General features: G+C 49.6%; 2 protein-coding genes and 1 long non-coding RNA gene across 12 annotated transcripts; 2 read left to right on the top strand and 1 right to left on the bottom strand.

Annotated features, from left to right (window-relative positions):
- Positions 1–43: 43 nt before the first annotated feature.
- On the top strand, positions 44–18,695 carry LOC101158946 (glutamine-rich protein 2). 10 transcript variants are annotated; one of them, XM_078951905.1, is made up of 22 exons: positions 44–400; positions 2,193–2,267; positions 2,660–2,752; positions 4,156–4,266; positions 6,025–6,093; positions 6,192–6,302; positions 7,536–7,680; positions 8,317–8,393; positions 8,464–8,564; positions 8,706–8,802; positions 8,906–9,193; positions 9,300–9,410; positions 9,601–9,669; positions 11,130–11,294; positions 11,420–11,538; positions 11,725–11,790; positions 11,867–11,959; positions 13,220–13,370; positions 13,908–14,007; positions 14,506–14,637; positions 14,724–14,892; positions 18,270–18,408. In XM_078951905.1, the coding sequence occupies exons 1-21, from the start codon at positions 95–97 to the stop codon at positions 14,855–14,857; spliced, it is 2,613 nt and encodes an 870-aa protein (XP_078808031.1). In that variant the 5' UTR covers positions 44–94; the 3' UTR covers positions 14,858–14,892; positions 18,270–18,408. The 10 variants fall into 10 exon arrangements, with proteins under 10 accessions (XP_078808031.1, XP_078808032.1, XP_023813068.1 ...); XM_078951906.1 differs by having other exon boundaries at positions 45–400; positions 2,684–2,752; XM_023957300.2 differs by having other exon boundaries at positions 46–400; positions 9,294–9,410.
- Positions 15,587–24,396, bottom strand: ubald2 (UBA-like domain containing 2). The gene is made up of 3 exons (XM_023957309.2): positions 23,475–24,396; positions 18,351–18,404; positions 15,587–16,974 (listed from the first exon to the last, which is right to left on the bottom strand). The coding sequence occupies exons 1-3, from the start codon at positions 23,754–23,756 to the stop codon at positions 16,621–16,623; spliced, it is 690 nt and encodes a 229-aa protein (XP_023813077.1). The 5' UTR covers positions 23,757–24,396; the 3' UTR covers positions 15,587–16,620.
- LOC144994336 (uncharacterized) lies at positions 22,504–23,246 on the top strand. Its single transcript, XR_013657840.1, has 2 exons — positions 22,504–22,637; positions 22,832–23,246. It is a non-coding gene; the product is annotated as an uncharacterized LOC144994336 (long non-coding RNA).
- Positions 24,397–24,941: the final 545 nt, after the last annotated feature.

Below are 24,941 nucleotides of genomic sequence, written 5' to 3'. Positions count from 1 at the left end.
ATATTCTATTGGCTTCCGGTAAAAACGATTAGCTAACCTCCGCAGGTTCCAATTTTCTTTTGAAAAATATTGAATTCAACAAACAACCTCCAACATGTCGGAAAGAAGCATTTCCCTACATGAGCTGTTAAATCTGTCCATCGGGCCGCCTCGGATGAGCTCGGTGAACTTCGGCGCTCTGCACGCGCTCCTCCTCGCGGTGCTGAAGGAGCTGGGTATCCAGGAGCAGACGAGCCCGTGGAGGGACTCTTCTCCCCGCAGCAAAGCGGAGGAGTTCTCCGCTCAGACCCAGGAGGAGGAGGAGGAGGAGGAAGGGGACTCGCACCTCCAGCGGCATGGATGGGAGGCGCGCGCGGGCCTTCCGTCCAGCATCCAGAGCCTGGAGGACGGCGTGTCGGAGGTGAGGAGCACCTGGACACCTCAGAAGCAGCGCGTTACTCTAGTAACGCCAGTCCTGTTTTACTGAGTACACGTTAAATAACGATTACAGGAAGCAACAACACAACAGGAACACAAAAAAGGCTTGTTTTTTTTAAACTGTAATTATTATTGTGTTGTTGGCATGTAGTTCAAATGCATTTATTTTGACATCATTTTTGTTTTATAAACCTCAAACCTAAAAATGTTTTATTTATTTTTTATGACCTAAATTAGTTGTGTTTCGCCTTTAGGTTCTTTTCCATAGACCAAAGCGTCTCAAACCTGAGGGTTTTTGTGAAAAATACAGACAAAACCAGCAAACCTCCAGCCACAGCTGCACACATGAATTCCTGTCCGTTACCGGTGTTTGTCTTATCTTTTTATTTCTTAGGTGATCTTCTGACTCCTACATGTCAAATGTTCAGGAGATCTTCTTTAGATCTTCGGTTCTGCTTCTGCAGTAACTCAGATTTAGGGATTACTTTTACAGACCATAAGTAATCTGTTACAACTGAATGATTGTGGCTGTTTTCTGGAGAGGGAACTGGAAGGATGGGTCCCCCATCCTGGTGCATTTTGGGAGCTCAAGCTGGTTAAACTGTGTTTCTTGATCAGTCTGGTTCTGTTTAAACGGAGCAACTTTTGTTTTGATGTTTAAAGCGATCCGTGAGATCAAACTGATCCGGTAACAGGATTCTACCGTGGTTCTGTGTCACAAAGAAAGCTCTGTCCTTCTAAGCTGCCTCACATGCTCCTCCTCCTCCTCCTCTTCCTGTGGCTGAGACATTTCAACGCGGCGCTAAGCTGCTGATGACAGGACGCACAAAGGAGACGGGCGCCGCCCTGACATCTCCAATGACCTCCGTGTTCCTGTCAGGCCAACAGAGAAGTTTTCCTCTGGAGAACACGACTGCGGCCTCTGAGCTCCACGGTTTGTGGTTTGATGCCCCGGGTCGGGCCTGCTGTCCTCCTGCTGCTCCATGTGACAGGAGGGGGGGGGGGGTAATTAGTCCCCCGCAGAGAGAGCTGTCAGTGATGAATGCCTCTCAGGTGAAGGGCCCGGGGCAGGCGAGGCTTTCAGAGGCCCGTCTGAATCATTCATGGACGCTCTCCCTCTGTTGGCTTCACCGCGGCGAGGTGACCCGGCATGTCCTCGCCCGCCGGTGCTCGCCACATGTCACGGACCGGAGCCTCGGGTTCAACCGCCCCTCTGTCGAGCTTTGGGCCTACAGTGAGAGCCCCCCCCCCCCCCCCCCCCCCCAGCTGATGCTGTTTATGATCCATTTAATGAGTGACTGTTTCACCTGAGAGGAGATCTGAACTATTAACAGGCCTGTTGCCTTGACTTAAACATGTCATAAAGTTAAAGACTCATTTATGCAAAAGGATTTTTAAAGTTTTATCAGCAGTAAAAAACATAAACTCTTAAAAACCTTTTTGATTAAATACGAAAACCTTTGAGACTCCTTCCTTGGTTATAAATTATTAGAGATGGTGGTAAATGAGGTTAAACCGTGTAGGTCTGCACTCATTAACCTGCTGTGAGTCATCGGGCCCCAGCCGAGAACAGAGAGGCTGCGGGGGGCCGCTACGCATCATTTCCTGTCCGGCCAGCCCCTCCCTTCACGGCTCAGGAATGTCCGTGGCTCCTCGATCGAACGTTTGTTCTGCAGGCAGACCTCCATAAACGCTCGGGGTCACAGGTCACGGGGGCCACGCCCCTTTCACATGTAAAATGCACATCCTGAACGATCCTGTCTGTTCTCCGTCAGGCAATGGCGCTCATCCAGGAGCTGAGGACGCAAAAAGAGGAGCTGAGGACGCAGGTGGAGGCGCTCCAGCAGCAGGTGAGGCGGCGCCAGGAAACCAGACCCTCCTCCTGACGGTCACCCTTATGAAACATCAGCAAACGTCACAGAAGGAAAACTAAAACATTAAAACAGCATCCGCAACATGAATTCAGTTTAATTTTTAACATTTGAGCATAAAAATCCAGGTGTTTTTGAAAACATCACCAAGGTTAAATGAAGGTTAAAACCTTCTGCAGCTGCTTCTTCCCAAAAAAGACTACAGCATAGATTTAATTCAGGCGCATTTGTGTAGAAAAAGTTGATTGGAGTCAAAATGACAGAACTTGTCGTTTAAACAAACATGGTCACGCAGCGTTTTTATTCATCTTCTTAAAAAAATGTGGGAACCCAGTAAAAATGTGGTTTTGTTCCGTTGTGTGTTTGTGTAGATAATGTCTCCGTCTCCTCCTCAGATGGATGGAGGAGAAGCCGAGGAATTGAGGAAGTGCTGCCACCGTGTGGAGGCGCTGGAGGAGGACCTGGTGAGCGTCGGAAAGACTTTTTTCCTCCGTTTGATCCACTTTAACCGTTTCCCAATTCAAAAAAAAAGTGTGAACAGAAGATTGTAAATTTGTTGAACGGTGGATAATTTGGATATAAGAAGATGAAGGATGAGTTAGAACTGTTTCTGCTGTTTCTGCGGAGCGGGTCTCCCTTGGGGGGTCCTGGCTCGTACCTGGGGTTGGGGCGGGGGGATGCCCGGAACTCCTGGGTGGTGGTGGGGTGCTCGTCTGGGGCTGTGGGCGTCCTTCTCCGGTGGGGCCCTGCGTTGGGTTCTCCCGGCGCGGCGGGGGGGCTGCTCTCCTGGTTGGGCTGGGGCGGCGCTCTCTTTCCCTCCGTGCCTCCCTGGCCTCTGGCTCCGGGGGCCTTGCGGCGGTCCTGCTGGCCCTGGCCTGGGTGGCGGGCTTGGTCGCCCGGGCGGCGGTTGTTCCCTGCCGGTTCCCGTGTGGCGTTGGGGGGATTCCGGCTGCCGCTGCTGGTGCGGTGGGGGTCTTGGGGTGGGGATGGCTGGGCACTGTCCCTCCTTCTTTTCACGTTCCACCATCCATTTTAGAAGAACATAAACACTCACCTGAGCACAGGTGTTAGCTCAACAGACTGAATGACTGAGATATTTCACACTAGTTGGTTTTAAGGCATAAGTATGCGTGTGAACACTATCTGTTTTGTGTACATGTCGACAGGTGGACATTTTTGCAACTAACAGGTGTGTTTATAACATTTGAGTGTGTGTGTGGACAGGCTCCGCCCTTTTTTTTCTTCTTTTTTTTTACTACGTTTGAACCTTACCATAATGATTAACAACCAGTAAACTTGTTGCTGTATGCTGCTTCATGGTCTTATCCCCCTTCCCCTTCTATTATCACCCCTAACCCCCCTCTCTCTAACGTCCCTCTCTCTTCTTCCCCTCTTTCCTTTTCCGTCCGGTCCAACACCAAAGATTTTCAGACATGATTGAAATTAATAAAGTTTGGCCTCAATTACAAAAGGGGTTTATTCAGACATACCTTTGGTTTGTCTGAAGATTAATAACCCCTCTTGTTAAAGTAAAATATGTCCAACACAAGAGGCCCTCAGCTCTCATCTGACTGCCCAGCTGTTGGACAGGACAAGTTAAAAAAAAAAAAAAAAAAAAAAAGAACTGTTTCTGCTGCACACGGGGAGTGAGGAAGAACCGACACCGTGCATCTGAACATCCGTCCTGCTGCTCACATGTTCTCTGCAGGAGCCGGGAGAACTTCCTGTGTTCTCATGTCACAGAGCTGTTTGGATCCGTCTGTAGTTCTGTTTTCAGCAGCAGCAGCAGCAGCTGTGTGTGAAGGAGCTCCAGACTTTGCAGGAGGAGATGTTTCAGGTTGAGTCTGGTGTGTCTTTGTTGTGGCAGAAGTCCCTGAGAGGCGCCTTCCAGAGCTTTCCGGACCAGGAGCAGATGAGTCATGTGACCAGAGACGCCATGCAGTCGGTGCTGCTGAGTGACAGAGGACACCTCCAGCAGGTGAGACACGCCTCCTGCAGGGAGACACGCCTCCTACAGGTGAGACACGCCTCCTACAGGTGAGACACGCCTCCTGCAGGCGAGACACGCCTCCTGCAGGCGAGACACGCCTCCTGCATGCGAGACACGCCTCCTGCAGGCGAGACACGCCTCCTGCAGGCGAGACACGCCTCCTGCAGGTGAGACACGCCTCCTGCAGGTGAGACACGCCTCCTGCAGGGGAGACACGCCTCCTGCAGGTGAGACACGCCTCCTGCAGGTGAGACACGCCTCCTGCAGGGGAGACACGCCTCCTGCAGGTGAGGCACGCCTCTCCTGCAGGTGAGGCAGGCCTCCTGCAGGTGAGACACGCCCCCTGCAGGTGAAGCACGCCTCCAGCAGGTGAGGCACGCCTCCTGCAGGTGAGACACACCCTCTGCAGGTGAGACACACCCTCTGCAGATGAGGCACGCCCCTTGCAGGTGAGGCACACCTCCTGCAGGCGCTGCTGCCATGAAGATGACCAGTATGAAGGTAATAATGTGTCTAAATGGACGAGCTTGTAATATAGAATGTGAGAACTTGCTCACCAAAAATCTGCATCAGTGTGTAAAAATCTTCTGCTGTGAACTGATAAATTCCCATTTGCATGTGTTTATTTAGAGTTACGACTTCAAATCTGCGATTCCAACTGCTCAAATGTGTTTCTGCGTGTGCTCCTATATGCTGGCGCAAACCACAAATGCGCTACAACTGCGCTCTGAATTCTGACACAGTCCTTGCGAGAAACTTGTGTCAAAACTGATCTGTGTCCGATAATGGAAGTGGGGGAGGGTGTTTAGAGGAGGCGGGGTCAACCAATCAGAGTGCAGCACTCAGAAGATTAGGTAAAGTTAGAAAGGTCTTCACAGATTCAGCTCTGGCTCTATTGTCTTGCTACAACAAAGAAGATTTTTCCTTTTGACGGCACGTTGGCAGCCGTCTCGCTGCATGTCTGCATTTAAAGCAAGAAGACATCATTTCTTATTAAAAGGCAGGAAAAAAATGACTTTTTTCTTTAGAAATGCATTTGTGGTTCACTCTCTGTGTTAATACAAATTGATTGAGAGACTTGCTGTCACATTTGAACGTCTATCAGAAGAGTTATTAAAGCAGGAAGTCTGAATCTGTGAAGACCTTTCTAACTTTACGAAATCCTCTGAGTCCTGCACTCTGATTGGTTGACTCCGCCTCCTCTAACCCGCCCTCCCCGCCTACTTCCATTATCGGACACAGATCAGTTTTGACACACGTTTCTCGCAAGGAATGTGTCAGAATTCAGAGCGCAGTGTAGCGCATTTGTGATTTGCGCCAGCAGATTGATGCAGAAACACATTTGAGCAGTTGGAATCACAGATTTGATGTTGTAACTCTAAATGAACACATGCAAATGGGAATTTGTCAGTTCACAGCAGAAAATTTTACACACAGCTGCAGATTTTTGGTGCACAAGTTCTCACATTCTGTTTTACAAGTTCTCACATCAAATCTACAAGCTCGTCTATTTAGACACATTATGGCCTTCATAGACCAGGAATCTTCATTTGAATGGGCTGATGGTCTCACATGCTTTGCTGAGCTCTGCTCCTCGTGGAGTCAAAATGACAGAACTTGTCGTTTAAACAAACATGGTCATGCGGCGTTTTTATTCATCTTCTTAAAAAAATGTGGGAACCCAGTAAAAATGTGGTTTTGTCCCGTTGTGTGTTTGTGTAGATAATGTCTCCGTCTCCTCTTTAGATGGTTGGAGGAGAAGCCGAGGAGTTGAAGAAGTGCTGCCACCGTGTGGAGGCGCTGGAGGAGGACCTGGTGAGCAGCAGCAGCTGCAGCAGCTGTGTGTGAAGGAGCTCCAGACTTTGCAGGAGGAGATGTTTCAGGTTGAGTCTGGTGTGTCTTTGTTGTGGCAGAAGTCCCTGAGAGGCGCCTTCCAGAGCTTTCCGGACCAGGAGCAGATGAGTCGCGTGACCAGAGACGCCATGCAAACGGTGCTGCTGAGTGACAGAGGACACCTCCAGCAGGTGAGACACGCCTCCTGCAGGGAGACACGCCTCCTACAGGTGAGACACGCCTCCAGCAGGTGAGACACGCCTCCTGCAGGGAGACACGCCTCCTACAGGTGAGACACGCCTCCTGCAGGTGAGACACGCCTCCTGCAGGCGACACACGCCTCCTGCAGGTGAGGCACGCCTCCTGCAGGAGAGACACGCCTCCTGCAGGTGAGACACGCCTCCTGCAGGCGAGACACGCCTCCTGCAGGTGAGGCACGCCTCCTGCAGGAGAGACACGCCTCCTGCAGGCGAGGCACGCCTCCAGCTGGTGAGACACGCCTCCTGCAGGTGAGACACGCCTCCTGCAGGGAGACACGCCTCCTGCAGGTGTGACACGCCTCCTGCAGGCGAGGCACGCCTCCAGCTGGTGAGACACGCCTCCTGCAGGTGAGACACGCCTCCAGCTGGTGAGACACGCCTCCAGCTGGTGAGACACGCCTCCTGCAGGCGAGGCACGCCTCCAGCTGGTGAGACACGCCTCCTGCAGGCGAGGCACGCCTCCAGCTGGTGAGACACGCCTCCAGCTGGTGAGACACGCCTCCAGCTGGTGAGACACGCCTCCAGCTGGTGAGACACGCCTCCTGCAGGCGAGACACGCCTCCTGCAGGCGAGACACGCCTCCTGCAGGCGAGGCACGCCTCCAGCTGGTGAGACACGCCTCCTGCAGGTGAGACACGCCTCCAGCTGGTGAGACACGCCTCCTGCAGGCGAGGCACGCCTCCAGCTGGTGAGACACGCCTCCTGCAGGCGAGGCACGCCTCCAGCTGGTGAGACACGCCTCCAGCTGGTGAGACACGCCTCCAGCTGGTGAGACACGCCTCCAGCTGGTGAGACACGCCTCCTGCAGGCGAGACACGCCTCCTGCAGGCGAGACACGCCTCCTGCAGGCGAGGCACGCCTCCTGCAGGCGCTGCAGCCATGGAGATGACCAGGAATCTTCATTTGAATAGGCTGAAGGTCTCTATGCTGATCTCTGCTCCTTGTTGGAGGAGGTCTTTGTCATTCTTCCTCCTCAAAACGGAAGGTTGTGACATTTTGACCTCCAGAGTCGTCGTTGGTGATTGAAGTGAAGCAGAGAATTGAGCTGGAACTCAAATCAGACTCCCACATCTTTGTTGTGTTTCGGTGGAGGTCCTCCTCCCCCCCTCGCTGGAGGAGAGATTTTCAAACCAAACAGCAGATCAGATGGCTTCTCCCCCGCAGAGCGGTACCGGCGCCGATGCGGCGGAGGCTTCGAGGACCGTCGGCCTTCAGCAGGAGAAGTTCAACGAGCTGGAGGCTCGCGTCGCTGCTCTGGAGGAGGATCAGACCCAGCTGGCCGAGCTCAGAGAGCTGCTCGCTGACCGAGGTGAGCGTTCTTCAGCTTCCTGTCAAGTGATAAACTGACCCATCAGATGCCTCAATGAAAGTAGGCGGTCATGTGTCAAACGTCCGAAGCGTTTGATCGACAGATTCTCCCGAGCCCTTAGAAACGCAGAATCTTACCGACGATTTCTGGTTCCAACATGGCGACGGAAACGGCTTCATTTAGCTGGAGCCGCAAGTCAACCATTTTCGATGAATGACATCACGCTCGCAAGTCCAGTTCCATCATACAGTCAATGGTCAGAGAGCATCTGAACGCGCTCAGACCGAAGGCGTCCTCAAGGCAAAATGTCAAATGAATCATTTAAAGTCTTATGAATAGAAATATAAACAAAGGATTCAGTCTGTCTGTTTAACATTTTATGACAAATGACAGCAATCAATGACTTGAATCCACCAAAAACTACAATTCCCAGAGTTCCACCCTCCACATTTGGTATCATTGAAAAGCCCCAAATGTCCTCTGTAGAAACAAAAGGAGATAGTTTAGACATTCAGGTTTAGAAGGTAGATCTGCATTTCTGCTCATCAGGAGGATAAACTGATCACCTCCTTCAAAATGAGGAGGTGCTCAGTGAGTCTGCTGCTATAAGGCATAAACGTGTTCTTGGTTGTTCAGGAAACCCGGAGCAGCTGATGGAGGAGCTGAACCAGCAGAGAGCTTTGATCGAGAGTCTGATGAGCGAACAAGAGAAGGTGAGGCGGGCTTTAGGACGGCTCCTCGCCGTCTGCTCCGCTTGTGACGGCGTGACGTCTCTGCCCGCAGCTGGAACACCTGGAGGAGGGCGCCTTCGAGGAGGCCTCGGATGGCGTGGATGCAGACGGCGGAGCTCTCCGTGAGCTCAAACTGCAGGTGTCACATCTCAGGTAAAGACATGCAGCAGCAGTCACGGCGTCAGAACCTCTCCACCTGTTCTCCTTTCAGCTTCCGTTTGGACTCCACGTGACGTCTCTGCTCTTTGAGATCAAGCTGGTTTGTTGGCATGTTCTTCTCCTGTTGCTGTCCAGGAAGTGTGTTCATCAGCTGGAGGAGGACATGAAGCTTCTGAGGGACAGACAGGACCAGTGTGAGGAGACGGCAGCCGAGCAGAACCTGCAGGAGCAGGTCCGTTCTCTGCAGCGGGCCTCACCCCGTAGGGATGTTTTTACAGGCCGGAACGTTCCGCCCTAACCTCAGTTCTTCATGCTCTCCTCCTGCGCGACCTCAGCTGGATGACCTGCAGGCCATGTTGGAGGACTTCATCCTGTCCCTGACCTCCCACCTGTCCGGCAGCCTGCAGGACGACGCCGGACCGGACCGGACCCAAAGCCAGGAGTCCAATCAAAGCGCCAAGAGATCAGCCTTCACAGCCAAAACCGTAAAGGTTTGCAGAGAGCTCCGCCTTCTGTTCCAGCGCTACGAGCACCTGCAGGAGTCTGTGAAGATGCTGATGGGTGGAGGCGGGGCGCCGCCGAGGGACAGAGATCCGGACAGAGTGGATCCAGAGGGCGGTCAGGTCAGAACCACGGAGGTCGTCCTTCTGCAGCCTCTGCTCATAGCCAGAGCAGGCGGAGACTTCCAGAGGAGTGACGGGAACATTTCCGTTTCTTCCCAAGGTGCAGCTGAACGACGTGCAGAGGAGCGTCCTCCACCTCCAGGCAGACTGCGAGAAGCTGCAGGAGGCGACGGCGCTCCTGCACGACGACAGCAGGCGGAAACACGAACGCATCGAGGTAAACGAGGCCTTCATGCCCGCGTGGTTTCTTCAGAACTGCTGCGCTCACGGCTTACTTTCAACACTTTAGATCACGCTGTCTTATTTAATGAACCCTTCAGATTAAAAGCCTCTTCAGTGGAGTTTACACAGTCCTTCTCCTCGAGTTTAACCCTTCACATCAATAATGACAGCCTTCATCTCTGCAGGAGCTCTTCAAGATGACGGAGGAGCTGAGCGTCAGGAAGGCCGACAAGCAGATGGTGGAAGATGAAATCGTACGTTCAAAGATGCGAAGCACTAATGTTAGCGCAGCATCACATACGTTTGTTTCATCCCAAATTCATGAAAAAGATGGGAGGGATGGGAGCTCTTCTGTTGTTTTCGTCTCCATAGCAACCACTTTGTTTTTTGGTCGCCTGGAGACGACGAACTGGTCTGTGTAATTTTTAAAAGAATTAGCCAAAGTAAACTTTGGATTTCCTTGGCAACAGAGGTTTGTTGTCAACCACGCCCACATTCCTAATTTAGTCATATCCTATTGATGAAGACTCTGGGAAACAAAACAAATAAACATGCAGCATTTTTCCAACAAACAGCTTCCCAATGATGCTCGAGGAGTTGGGAGGCGATAGATTAATTTTCCCTAGGAGGAGGTAGGTTTGTAGAGGATCCTACAGGCCTGTGTGCCAATTCCCAGCCATCCAGTGACCTGGATTTTAAAAGCAATTCAGGCACCAGGCTCACTACTTTTTTCTTTTAAACGGCAGATATGACGTCATCGATTTCAAGAAGTTATTTGTGAGTCCACTGTCTTCTGAAGATAAAAACGTTGATGGTTTGTTTAAAAAATACATTTAAATACATTTTTTTTTGGCAAAAATTGTTCTGATGCAATGCATTCTGGTCAATATTCGCCAATCTAGTGAGCATCAATCCACACTGGTTTTTCGCAGAGACTTCTGGGAAATTTCTAGGGCGCTCGATTTGGAAATTGTAGATTCGGAACAGCAACAGAAAAAGGAAAACGCACTATATAGTGAGTAGGGAAGGTATTTGGGCACAACCCAGGTTACCTTTGACCTCTACTTGAAGGTCAAAGGTAAAATAAAACGTCAGTTGTGGTTGTAGACGTTATCTGGTGGCATTTGGGTGAAATTCTGTGAAGATCGCCCAAACACAAGTTTTTCTTGTACCAATATTTAGCGCTACTATGCAAAATATAGGCCTTTACTATACCCAATTTTCACCGGGTACTAGGTGTGCAAATGTTGGTCAGTCTTTGAGTTTTCTTGCTCAAAGGGAGCGCCAACAAAGAAGAATTGCAAAATTGATCTGGACCTGCTGCTGCGGGACAGAAGGCCCCTCACTTTACATAGATGCGTGTAAAATGCTCAAAAAGCAGAAATGGGTGACACAAATGGAGGGGGGGTTGTGCAAAAACAGCTGTGCTGCTGCTGCTCATTTAGAAATGTTGTCTGACGCCTGAGGGGAGACATGACCTGCGCTAGAGTCATAGCGGACGCCAGGAAAACGTCTAAAAATGAAAGAGAGGCTGAAAAATGCAGGGTTGTGTCTAGAAATGAAGCTGCTACCTCTGGTCTGATGGACTCCGTGGCGGTCAGAGCTTCAGGAAGACCCCTATTTTTGAATCTGAAGGGTCTAAACCACCACAGACTTTATGTTCGGACGTTCGGTTTCCTCGCCGCCTTTACATTCACAGCTGTCGATCCTGCAGGAAGCAGATAAAACGGCTCTGGAGAACAAGGTGAGCCGGCTGCAGTTCGACGCCACCATGGAGCAGCTGAACGCCATGTTCCACGAGCTGCTGAACAAAGTGACGGACCAGGAGCAGGACTGGCACAGCGTCATGGACAAACTGTCCTCAGAGATGGACTGTAAGGTAGGCAGGAGGGGAGGAAGCTGCAGCGTCCTCCTCCATCGTGTTCAGTTAGAGTCCAGATCGGAAAGACCTTTGTGAAAAACCCAAAAAAGAAGCAGGAAATGATGCTTCTGACGTTCCTGCAGCTCAACAGGATGGAGCTGGACTCCATGAAGAAGCAGCTGGAGGACCGCTGGAGGAACATCTTCAAGACGCTGCAGGCCCAGGAAGCTCCGGAGGCCGACGACGCCGCCGCCCTGAGGAAGTGAGTCTCTACTGCTGGAGACGGTCTGCATGGTGCTTGAACGTCTCTGCAGCGAGAAGCTGTGTGAAGCCTCAGGCTGTTTCCAGCTCTGTCAATCTGCAGAAATGATGTTGAGATGGTTTCACTTGAGCTGTTCTCATCTGCTTGTCAAAATAAAAGCCTAAAGAGAGACTGTGCTTCCTGCAGGCAGCTTGTGGAGCGGTTCCACTGCTTGTCGTGTGACCGGCCCGTCCTGAAGCGCTTCCCCAGCGCGTGAGTCCAGATCTCCGCACAGCGGTGGTTCCGGTCTGAGCTGCCTCTAACTCTGCTTCTGTTTTCGGCTATAAAGCGCCATGGTGACGCTCCCATCCTTCTCGCCGTTTCCCTCCCGGAAGTCCAGGCGCATCCACCCGGCGGAGGCGTTGCGTCAGCAGTACAGAAGGTAAGACCCGCAGCATCGCCGCATACTGATGCCCCAGTATGGAGTCACAGTTATGCCACAGCGGTGCACACAAAACTTTAGAAATTACAAATGAAAATATTCAATATTTGCTTTCAAAAACTTTTTCTTTTTAGCTTCAATCAGTATTTTTGCAGAACACCACAAGCTTATCAAACTTTTTGTTTTGTGGGGGAAATTTAGGGAATTATTTTTAATAAATACTAGCCAAATTGTTATCTTTTAAACAGCAATTGTAAAAATGTGCAACTTCAAGATAATTTTTTCTTCAAGCTAATGTTTTCGCTTGCGTTGTGTGTCATCTGGCTTTCTTCCTATCTTGGATTTTGCTCACATTAGTTTCAGTTTAGCGTGACAAAACCGCCATCAAACAGCTGCTGATTGGTCCAGATTCTAACCAATCAAATCGCGGCATTTATCTAACATAGTCTTCTACTGAGGCTCAGAAGCTGAACCAGCTCTTTTTACCCTTGATTTTGTCTTTTTAGATGAAGAAAATTTCATTTTTAATCATTTTAACAATAATCCATAATTTTTTTTTTTATCATTGATTAATTTTTATTTAGTCAGATTTGGGAATTTATGGCTGAGGATCTCCTGAAACTGTAAAAAAAATACTTTTTGAAAGCAAAGACTTTTTTTTTAAAGCAGATATTTAATATTGTAATGTGCAATTTAAAAAGTTTTGTGTGAAGCGTGGTGGCATAATATCCCTCCACTCCCCAGCGCTTGCGCTCCGTCTGCTGCGACTAAGCCGCTTTCCCCACCGCAGCCGCGCGCCAGAACCCGGCCAACGCGGCTTCAGGGTGGCCTGCTTAGGCTGGAGGAGGGCGGAGCTTCAGAGGACGTACGCCGCTGTGTGCAGGCAGATCCAGAGCTTAGAGAGGCTGAGGAATCTGAACCAGAACAGGCAGAACCCCAGCAGGAGCGCTGAGTCAGGGCCAGTCAGGGCAGAGGACAGCCACCCCACACAGCCCCCCTACTGTCAGACCTGTGACATCACCGTGGCCGGGCCTGCGAGGTCATGAGTGAAGTCAAAGATAATAAAGACACTGATAGAAACGGTTCTGGTGGTCTTAACTGGACCTCATTACTGTGTCCAGAAATCAGACAGATGCATGTCCTACAGCTCTGTAGAAGGTGAGAAAAGTCTGAGAGGTTCCTGTGATTCGGGCTGCGGAGAGCTTTGGGGAGCGGGCGGAGCAGAGCGGCGCCCTCACGGCTTATTCTGTGTCCGAGCAGCGAGCGGATCCCCGAGCTGGTGGAGTACGGACGCATGCTGATGTCCAGGAACTGCGGCGGGAGTCACACCAGCACCTCCACGCTGCCGCGCCGCAGCTGCCCGCCGCACGCCAAGCTCCACGGCCTGGCCGAGGCCGACGGCGCCGGTCAGGTAGAGACGGGCAGAGTGGACGCCGTCTGTCCCCGAAAACGGGTCCGAACCCAGAAGCAGATGTTCAGAACGTCAGACGGAAAACAGGCCCACTAGAAACCATAGAAACCAGCCGAAAATGCTTCAAATAAAAACGGGATGAGGAAGAATACGGAGCCCCTAAAGGGACAAAATTTAGAGAAAAAAAAACAATTTAAGTTAAAAAACACAAACTAACTGGTGGGCACCCATTAGTTTAGGTTTTTTATTATAAATTGTTTTTCTTTCTTCAGCGCCCTTTAGGGGCTCCGTACTAATCGCTAAGAAGTGTTTTCTTAAACCAAGATGATTTTGTTATTTACAAAATTTTCTGGAAAAGATTATTTTTCTTGCAAAACAGAAAATAAAACATCCTCAGATGTTTGAGTCAAAGCTCTGCCAAACTTTTACCAAATTTTAGTTGATTTGGGAGAAAACATAAAAAAAGCAACAAAAATCTGTTGTTTGGACCGTTTCCAGGTGATTTATTTTTTATCCTTTTTTTTTTCCCCCGTGCGGTCGGAGGTGGACATCATCGGAGAGGACGGACGGTTGTACCGAGGTCGTCTGGACCTGAGGAGCCCAGACTCCAAACTGCCCACAATTGCCCCCAAAGACGGTGAGTCCGGATGGGGCGGTGCGTCTTCTGAAAGCAGGAGGGGCATTTAAAGCCCGACTATAGGATCACTAAAAGCGTGGTCGACCTTCGGCTACAGGATTTCATTTAGTTCTTACATTTTAAGGTTTTTCTAAACCAAAAAAGAAGTCCCTTCCTGCAAAACCTGGACTGAATTGATGGATATTTAGGGATATGGATCCACAAATAATGAAATAAATGCTGGATTTAACTGGATTAAATAATCTCAAGGTTTTTTTTCGGACACAAAACTTTAAATACCAGAAAACTTGAACAGCTGTTCATTCGTGACAGTTTAAAGAAATGATCTTTTCATGAGGTTTTCTTCAGATTTGATTCAGGTTTTTTTTTTCTCAGTTTCTCCTGATCATTTATGTTGTTCTGGTTGGTCAGCAGGTCATCTGTAAAGCGTCCCACTGGACTCTAACCCCGCCCCCAAAATGCGACAGATTCAGTGCTTTCACCTTTTTTCTGTCTCAGGTGCACACCGGACTAAAGACAGGGCCAAGAGCTCCGCCTCCTTGAGACCGGTACCGTCCCCTGAGGGGGGGCAGACCAGTCCAGTTGAGCAGCCGGCCCACAGCGCCAGGAGCCCACAGTTCAGCCGCTCAGGTGAGTCCGGGCTCACAGGTGCTTACCCGCCTCTGTCTGAACACTGGAGAAAGCGGCGGGTCACATTGCCCCCCTCCCCCCTCCAGCCTCCAGCTGCTCTGGCCGGGATTGGCCCGTCTCGGCTCTGGGATGCTGCACGCCTCAGAGCTCCATCACTCAGGCCTCCGCCGCCGTGAGCAGCCTGGATCCTCGGGGCGGCAGCGCGCCGCTCAACCTGTAGGGGGCGACGCTGAGCTCCACAGGGTTCAGCCTGAGGTAAGCGGAAAGCTGCGGGGTCCGACTGCACCGACACTCTGCTCCAGAACTGACACTAAACTGGGTTCACACGCTTTGATCTTCTAGATTAATAAGTGCAGGTGAAGCAAAACCCAGGAGCCCCTTCAGCCAGTGGGCGGAGCCTGATCCGTCATCAGAGCGTGACTCATTTTTCTGCACTCCTCTGTTGAGCCGTCAGACCTGCATGCAGCCGGACGGCGTTACGCAATGTTAGAAGTTCCTGGCAGCGAGCAGCAGAACTGAACATCCTGTTCACAGAAACGAGGTTGCGGGAGGCCCACGAGGCGCCGCTGTGACCACGGTGACGGTCTGCTGTCGAGGAACTGGTCCTGCTGGCAGAGCAGGAGCTCGGAGATCTTTATGGAAACGCCTCTGCATGAGCAGACAGTGACAGGCCTACAACTAACTTCTATCATTTGACCTCCACTCCAGGTCAAACTGGGATGGATGCTGCGTTTACTTGCAGTCAGGAAAACAAGGCGCCGTAATGATCGGCGTGATGTAAAGCAGCTGTGAGGTCACAACAGTTTAGGTTTGAGCTTCATTTCCAAACATTCAACAGAAACTGTCCCGTTTCTACTGTGATTCTATTCAGCTTCTACAGAATTTAATGAAAATGGTGTTTTTAAAACGTCCCTGTAGCATTTTTCTGAAAAAAGAAAAAGATTAAAACTGCATTTCAGAGTTTTTCTTTATTCAAATTGTCGTGAATCAGGAGCAAATGCTGTTTGAAAAAGATCACATTTGTGACGTAGAAAACACGCTGGGCGGGGCCACAAGCTCCCTGCCCCGCCCCCTTTTCCGATGCATCCACTTGTAGACGATTAGATCCACGAACGTCTTTGTTTTCCTCGTCTGACCTGGAATCTGGCTCTAAACTGCACGGCTGCAGCTGCAAGCTAGCGGGAGAAAGCGTAAACAAAGAAATGATGGGAAATGAGGGCAGGCTTCCTCCATGCTAACAGTCCGCCACTCAAGAGGCGAATCTCTGATGAACTCTGCAGAAACGATGTCCTCGAACACCACACGGGTTGTTTGATTTGGGCTAAAAATGGCATCGTCGTGATTCAAAGACCCGCTTTGGAAACGGATCAAAAGACGATCGGAGCGGCGCCTTCGGGTTGAAACACGTCTGTGTAAAACGCCTCAAACGGGAGCAGACGTTCCTCCTCAGAGCAGACGTTCTTCCTCAGAGCAGACGTGTGGAGCCACGGAAACCCGGAGCGCTGAAGCTGGAAGTCTTTATTAGACGTGTAGGAGTGGCTGACAGGCGCCATCAAAACGCTGCAGGTTTATTGTTCCGTTTACAGACTCGTCGTCCAAACCTACAGGAGCTCCTTCACATTCCTGCACACGTCACATCTGTGAGACCCGTTCTGGTCGTTGCCGACCGAGCTTCGGGTCGGAACCCGAAGAACTCACATCAGCTGGAAAAGAAACAAAAAACAAAACAAACAAAAAAAAAAACTCCACAGCTCCAGATTGAGACAAACAGGAAGTTCAGTTCTGGATTTCTCTGCTGCTGCTGACGGACTTCCTGTCCGACCCGCCGCAGCAGCAGAAGTGAGGCACAGACGTGGGGGGGGGCGTTGACGGTCACATGGTTCCTCTCCTTTGTAAGTGCTGATAGTCACGGGGGTGCATGACCCCCCACCCCCCATGTTCTTCTGTGCATTAAGCCCCTCCCACCCGCCCCTCATGTCAGCCTCATCTCTGAGCGTGGACTGCAGAAACGACGGCGGGCTGCTGGGGGCCGGCGGGCTGAGTCACGGGGGGCCACAGTGGAGTCTGTTGCATGTGGTGGAAGTGGTGGTGCAGGTGGTGGCCCGTGGGGGACGACGGGGGCAGCCACGAGGGCTGGTGGCTGGGGGGCGAGGAGGCCCAGAAGGAGCCGAAACCCGACGTGGAGGAAGAGGAGGCGGCCGGTGGGGAGCACGCCATGGACGCCTGCGAAGGGGGGCCGCTGCCGCCGCCACACTCAGAAGCTCGCAGCTTGGAGAACATGGTGATGGCGTCCGGGAAGTTGGGCGGCGTGGCGGGGGTGTTCCTGGGGGTGCACATCTGTGAGAGGAAGAGAAGCAATCAGTCTGCAGCGAGGAAGAGTCAAAGAGAATGTTTCCTGACGTTTTACATCATCACTCCAGGCTCCAGCCTTCCTCAACCACAACATGTTTTTTTTATCCGTCTACGCTGAAGGAGCAGAAGGCGCCGTCCCTCCTCAGCGCCGTCAGACCCGTTCCCTCGTCTTCATCACACACAGTCCTAGTACTGTACTTTTCCACCGCCACGGAGAACCGGTTCTGCAACATTCAGTCTGTGATGCGATTTAACGGATCAGTAACTCCGCCCCCTGACTGATCCTTATCTGGTCTCTAAAATGATCTTCCACTGCAACTAGACAGAGTGGCCCCGCCCCCCTGGTGTTCCAAACAGGAAGGACCTGCATAGACTTCTATATAGAAATAAACGGCTGTTGCTCAGTCATAACCGTTCTTGCTCTAATGCCTTTTTTTAAATTCAAGTTCAAAACTGACCAATCAGAAGCCTGAATTAAAAGTGGGTGGAGCCTGCTGCCCCCAAGTCCAGCATTCAAAACCTTTGACAGGTTTAGTGTCAAACGTTTCAAGTGGTAGGGGCGTGGGCTTCCTACAAGCTCACTCCTGATTGGCCGGCGTGGTTGCCATAGAAAACGACGACTCGCTGCTTACTGACGTCCGGCTCCAACGTGGCGCCGACCACATTTTAAAAACTTTTAAAAAGGCGACAGAATTGACTTCATTTGGTTGGAGCTGGAAGTAAACCCTCTTCTATGGATGGTGTCACACTCAACGCCTCGCTCCAGTTCTCACATACACACAATGGGCTGGAGCCCCGCCCCAGCTGCCCCCCCCCCCCCCCCCCCCCCAACACAGGAAGTGCAAACAGTTGAGTCAGACCCGAGCGGATCCGTTGACCTCCTGCAGAAATGATGTCACCCAAAACAGAAACACATCCAACAGCTGACGCCTTGTTTCTGCCTCCTCCTCACCCCACACAAACGGGTCAACACCAGAACCAACACAGCCACAGCAGCGCCACATGTACCGACCCCCGTTCTGGGAGTTGTAGTCCCATGACCCCCATCTGAATGCAGCTGCATTCAGAACACGAAGCCCGGACGGGTCGGGAGTTTGGACCGCTTCCTGCTACTCTATAAACAAAGACAATCTTTTTTTTTTTTAGAGCCAATCATTTGTGCTTCTAAACCTGCTGGTAGCTTCAGTTTCAGTGTTCATGTGTCCACACTGACGAACATTCAGATCCAGATTTAAAACCTGATTTCAGCTGCTTCTTCCTGACACACGTATGTTTCGCAGTCCGCCTGTCGACGGGAGTCGGCATTCCTGCAGAGGAAGACGGGATCGAGTGTCGTGGAGGGGAGCTGGAAATGCATTTACCATCTGGTGGTGTCCCGGGACGTTGGCCTCCTGGAAGAAGGAGCTTAGCGCCGTCTGCAAGAGAGATGGAGACCAGTTCAGGAATGTTCCTCCGTCCTGTCAGCTTAAAGTCAACCAAAGTCTAAATATATAGAAATCTATTTCAAATTAAATATTTTTCAGGTCAAACATGTGAAGTTTCAGTAAACGACTGAATGTAAAACATTGTTTCTGCTCGGATGTTTTCCATGATGCGTTCAGGGGCTTTGGAAAGCAGAAATTCCCTGATTCCTGCTGCTTTTTAAATGGACTGAACCCATGAAAAATCAGATCCCAGTCTTTCTGCAATAAACCGCCTCAGGAGTCCGGCCTGACTTTTGGGTTTTGTTTTCATGAGCTTTGCCGAGTCGGCAGAAAGTGAGCCTAAGGCAGAGTTTTTCAACCTTTTTTGAGCCACGGCACACTTTAACCGTGACAAAATCCTGCGGCACACCAACATCCAAAATTTAAAAAAAAGGAGAAACTCATAGTCTGTATTGATCTACAGTCCCTCCACAATCTCACATTCATTTTTGTGATAATTGTGGCAGAAAAAGCTGGAAACTGCAGCTGTTTTTTCTAAAAGATGTAATAAAAGTTAAGTTAGAAGATTTAAAAACTGTTTGATGTGTTCGTTGTGGTTTTAGATGTCAAAGGAAGATTCATTGTGCGCTGAGACGCTGTTACTTTAACCCAATGCATCATGGGAGATGTAGTTCATTAATCCGCCGAACGCAGAGAGACTAGCATCTCTGAGCTTCATTGTTTTGTTCACTTGTTCCACGGTCTGACACCGGATTCTGTGGAAAGTTACACCACTAAAGACGAGCTTTAGCTGGTACTTTTGTTGGAACTGAGAGACTTTATGAGCAGAATCAGAACAAGGAAGTGAAGACTTTAACCACTTATGATTGGTCAGACTGATGACGTGATTAAGCCTCCAAGAATGATTGGTGGAGACAGTTAAAGGGGCGGGACTGTTCCTAAAACAGCTGACGCTGTACCGTCATTCTCCTCAAAATGTCTTTAATAGAATCAATTAAACACAAAAGAAAAGTATTTTATGATCTTTTATTTTCCTAACTACTCAGTGTTTTATCAGGGCCTGTTTGGATGAACACAGAGCTGAAATCCTGGAGATGGAAAATGTTTTTAGATCAGTTAATGAGGGCAATTTCCCGCGGCACACCTGGCCATCTCCCACGGCACACTAGTGTGGTTGAAAAACACTGCTGGGAAATTTCAAGAGTGAGCGGGCTGGGACTGTCCCCATGGCAACCGTGGTCCTGAACACTTCGTGACCTCAGGCTGGACGTAGAACAGGCGGCACCTGTCTTCTTCCACCTGAAAGGAAGCCTTCATCTTCATCATCATCATCATCATCATCTGTGGTGAGTTTGGTGTCTGTAACAGGAGCCGGTTGCTTGGTCGTTTACACGCTACAGAGAGCGTGTCATGCAGGAAGTGTGAGTGTTTTTACAGCACAGATTGTTCCTCACAGACACTTGAATGGACGCACCCCCCCCCAGGCAGTGCAGGAATGCCACGGTGACGCTGCTCTCTATGGTCTCACGTTTCCTGCCTGCGAGAAGGAGCCGCCATGTTCACTGTTAGAAAACGTCAGGTTGATCCTGAAGCTCCCGTCTGCGGCGTTTTGGTGCAAACATTGCGTTTGTGCGTCGGGTGCCAACTTCCTGTTTGGTTAACGGTTCTAGGCGTGTTCAGGCTCAAGGCGGAAGAATTGTTTTTCCCAGCAGAATCTGGGTGAAGGTTGAATTCCTGCGCCTCAACCGTTAGTGAAGAAATGTTCTGAGTTTCCTCTCAGCACTTTCACCAGAATGAGCCCTAACAGTGCTCCCAAAATCCCCCCCCCCTTTTGTCAGGAATCTGTTATGGAAAATCTTTAAGTCCTCATCTGACCTGAAGGTAGATCACCCCCCCCCCCCACACACACACACACACACACACGGGTCCAGATGAACAGGATTTGACCCGCCGTGGATCCAGAGAAGATCCTAGGTTCAAGTAGAAGTAACGACTGTTCAGGAGCTGAACTACAGACGTCTGCGTTTGAACACTAAGTGTTGGTAAAAACCACACAAGTCTGAAATGGTTCCGACCACAAGTTCAACAGAGAGTTCTGAGACGGTGTTGCTGGTGACTTCAGGTCCATCTGCTCAGATCTTCTGGCTTAAGGTCACCAGCAACTCCGGGGGCCTGTTTCACAAAGGAGGTTCAACCAACTCTGAGGTCAAACCTGAACTCTGAGTTGGTCAATCGAGAGATTGACAACTCTGAGTTTTCAGTTTCAGAGCAGCTGATCCGCGTTAGATCAATCAACTCTGAGTGGACTGATTCGGAGGTGAGCGTGAGCACCGCGTCTATAAGAAGCCATTATCAATGGAGCGCAGATATCACGAGTCACCATGGCAACCGTGAAAACAAAGAGGTCTGCGTATTTTTCGCCAGCTGAACTTGACGTGCTGCTGCAGAGTTACAGTGAATATGAGCACAGATTCCAGAAGAAAAGCAACACCGCTGCATCTGCAAAACAGAGACAGTTAGCGTGGGAAAACATAGCTGTTCAAGTTAATGCCTAAGTTTGCATTTAAATCATTGTTATAAATATTGACTGTAATAACTTTTTAAATAGCGTAAGGTGTGAAATAAAAAATGGCTATATTTAGGTGTACTTTTGAAGTGTTATTCCTGGTGTAAATGCATGAAATGCTGCATAGTGTACAGAACCAATCTGGGGGGGAAAATGCATTTAACGTCGGTAATGTTTAGAGGAGTTTTTTGTTAACCTTCCCCTCTAGCAAACGTTGGTCATTTTAATATTAATACATGCAATTGTGTTTTTAAAAGTGAACTTTTGTCTACTGTTGAACCTTTCGCTGCGCAAAGACTTCCTTCTTTTCTCTCGTCTTTCCGACCGTGCGTGGTCAAAAGCGCAGGGGAGATTTCCTTCAGGGCCGAAGGGAATTCTCCTTCGGGGTTCACTTCCCGTTGGAAACCCTCAACCTCCAGAGCGGAATAAGAATGACTCCAAAACAGTTATTCTGGGAATGACACCTTCTCCGTCCTCCTCATCCGTGCTCACCCCACCCCCCCCATCTGCACCTGCAATCGCCCCCCCCCCCCCATCTGCACCTGCACTCGCACCCCGCTCAGCACACACACACTGCAACACTACCCCTGTATTGATCAAGTGGTATAGGTTTATATGGGATTAAGAAAGTAAGCAGTGCTAGAAAATTGTGTTTCCAAAAAGTAATTGTTACATTAATCTAATTCAATGTCCCTGATTTCATTTTCATGTAGATGCAATCCTGCAGGAATTAAAAGAACATGGCAGCAGCTAAAAATGAAGTATAAAAACATAATTCAATCAGGTATAATGTGAGCATGTCATGGATGTAGGCTTTGTTGACAATATTTGACATATGAAACATCTACATAGCAAGACCTAATGTTGTTTTCATTTTGTATATGTAATTGACTGCAACGAAAAACGGTAACGCTCAAACAAAAACGTATGGGGAAATGACAAAACATCGAGTCTAGGTCTCAAAATCCTCGCACGACGTAAATGTAATTCTCTACGAATTAATGCAGCCTCCTCGTCTATTGGGTAATCCAAAAAAGGACAAGCCATTCTTGTCACTTAGATCGCGTGACGGAAATGTGGGCAATGAAGGTTGAAGCGAAATATAGTGCTTCGTCTTTAAAAAGGGGAGGGGACCGGCAGAAACTTCGAGTTTGGAGAATAAAACCTGCTCCCGACCAGGTTAGGTTCACAGCATAAGTAACCATGGATACTGACTCCGAGTAAAAGTTAACTCTCTTTCAGAAACGGGTTTGACTTACTCTGCTTTCTCTTGTTTGACAAACCTCCGATTCTGAAACGGAAAACCCAGGGTTTCCCTGATTTCAGGGTTTATGAACTCAGAGTTTACACTTAACCTCCTTTGTGAAACAGGCCCCAGATCACCCGGTTCTGAGATTTCAAAAAATAAAAACACGTTTCCTCATGTCAGTGTTTGGAAACAATCCAGCAAATCTGCCGACTTCCTGTTTCGACCTGACTGAACAGCTGAGACGTTTGGGTCTGGCGCCACACATGTCCAGAGTCTGCAGAACCAGAACCCACAGAAACCTGCCGCAGATGAAGGAGCTGCCGACTCGCCGCTGGCCGGAGGAACCGGTGGGACGGAAACCAAACCCTCCAAACGTGAACCAGTCTGGAGGTTCCTGCAACATCTTCAGGTGTGTCAGCAGCTTCCTGGACGTTCAGTCTGCCTCTGGAGCAGAGCAGGGCTGTAGATATCAGCTGTTATCAGGCGGCTGCTGCGTTTTTGTCCTCCAAATGAAATCTGATGCTCTGTTCCTGTGTTTGACCACAAACCTCCTTGTTTTGCTGCTGATTACTAGTTTGTGTCTGAAGACTCTCTGTCCTCCAGGTCATGTTATCGCAGGAATTGCACCGACAACCCCACAGAGCAGCAGCACCCTTCCGATAAAGGGCTGCTGCTCACGTGACTTCTGCTTATTGAACTTCATGTCCAAACCCTCTGAAGCTCCAGCAGCGGTTCGGACGGACGAGCAGAACTTGAGGTCCATCTGAGGACCAGAACCCCCAAGAAGGTGAAGGAGTTCACGCCGCCTCGAACCACAACAGCTGGAAGGGTGAATCTCTTAATCAGCCTACAATTAACCGAGCGGCGGTGGATTAAAGTCACGCGGTGACTTCCTTATCCGCTTCCGGAGGCGCGAGCTCGGATCGACTGAAGCTCGTCCTGCTGATCCGGGCCGTCAGAGCCAGAACTGCCGGACTCTGGGTCAGTCAGAGAAGCGGGGTTCCGCCAGAGTCTGGGTTCTTCTGGTGGCGGCGTTCAGAGGAGCGAGGCGAAGGAATGTAAACAAAAGCGGCCATGATTGACGGAAGCGCCGCGTCCCCGAGCTGCTAGCTGTGCTAACGCTAGCTGCGGGAGGAGCGCGTGGCCGCGGTCCGAAACATCCACAACAACAACACCCTTACATTTGTTTAAAAGCTACGAGTAGGAGAGTCGTTCGCGCGTGGGAGCGTGTCCGGCGCCCACTCACCTCAAACTGCCAGTGGGCCGCCTGCAGGAGCTGCTTCGCCTGATCCGCGGCGCAGCCCGCCGTCAAAACAAACTGGTTGATCATCACTTGATGCCGGAGTTCGTCCATATTCACCGACATAGCTGCGTCCCCCGCAACGCCAAGCTGCGTTTGTATTAAAAAAAAAAATAAATAAAAAAACAAAAGCAAAATAAACTTGTCCCCTCGAATCAACCAGAGGTGATCTCCGCCTGACTGTCCGCCTCCTGCCGCAGCCTTCAGCAGCAACAACAATATTTTCATGTCACCACCAACAACAAAGGAAACCTCGAAGCTGATTGGTCCGCGGCGGAGCGAGGCTGTAGTAAAACACGCTGATTGGCTACTGTAGAAAAGAGTTTAAACTGAGGGTGCGTTCGTTTTGTTGTTGTTGTGGCACATCATTTAAGGGAGGAGTAGAACAGAAAAGCGAGTAAACCGGTTATCCGCCCTCGGCAGTTGTCCGATGTAATGACACACGCGCCGTTCTTCACGTCCGTTAGGATGACGTCACTGTTTGGTTTATTTAGCGTGAATTCATAGAGTTGATTGGCTGATTTTTTTTCCTGACAGATTTGTAAACTGCGCAAAGGTAAACACAGCCCACAGATAAAGAACAAGACTTATGAGCAATTATACTTGTGTGTTTTAACTTATGTTTCGTTTTTTTCTAATTGGAAAAAGTTTTTACTATTATATCATCAAAAAATACGACGTATTCTTTATTAATTATTTTCTTTTATTTATGTACTTTCAGTAAGTTTCCTGCCAGGGGACTGCAGATGAAAATTAACCTAGGGCTGAAATATGGCTTATTTTCACATGTTATTTAATTTTTTATTGTTATGCCATGTTAATCTCTTTATAGTTAAATGCTCAAATTAACACTATTTTGTATTACCCAAAAAAATGGTTTGGAAAAAAATAAAATAAAAAATCACAGTTTCTTTACGCATTTCACATCAACATGAATAAAAACAGTTTTTTAATAGATAATTTTGAGGTTTCTGTACCAACACGGTACTTTTGTTGCAGCTTTCTCATTTCAGCTAAAATATTCCACCCAAAGATGACAATGAGCTTCAGTTCTTGAAAGCTTTTGTTTCCGTTTGAAACGTGATCATCTTGTGTCTTCACGCTCCTGCAGCGCTCTCCTCCTCATGGAGCGGCACTAATCTTCCTATCATGTGAGAGCTCATCTTCAGCTCCTGCCAGCCGACTGAATAATTCAGCAGGTGAGCACACACTGCTCCAGCACACGGCATGGTCACATGGTCAAATGCGCTGTTTCCACTGGAATGATGGACCGATCATTTTTTGCTGACATCACATTTGTGTCGTGATGGTATAGTTGTTGACATGATTGTAAAATAAAACTATACCGTGTCTCAATCCAAATGTTGTTTTCCACTAAAAACAATTTTATGATGCATGAGTGGATTTGATCAA

This window comes from Oryzias latipes, chromosome 8, assembly GCF_053564925.1.
Source record: "Oryzias latipes strain Hd-rR chromosome 8, Olatipes_Hd-rR_3.1".
NCBI classification, from domain to species: domain Eukaryota; kingdom Metazoa; phylum Chordata; class Actinopteri; order Beloniformes; family Adrianichthyidae; genus Oryzias; species Oryzias latipes.
The sequence above is the reverse complement of the archived record's forward strand: the minus strand, read 5'-3'. Positions and strand labels throughout refer to the sequence as shown.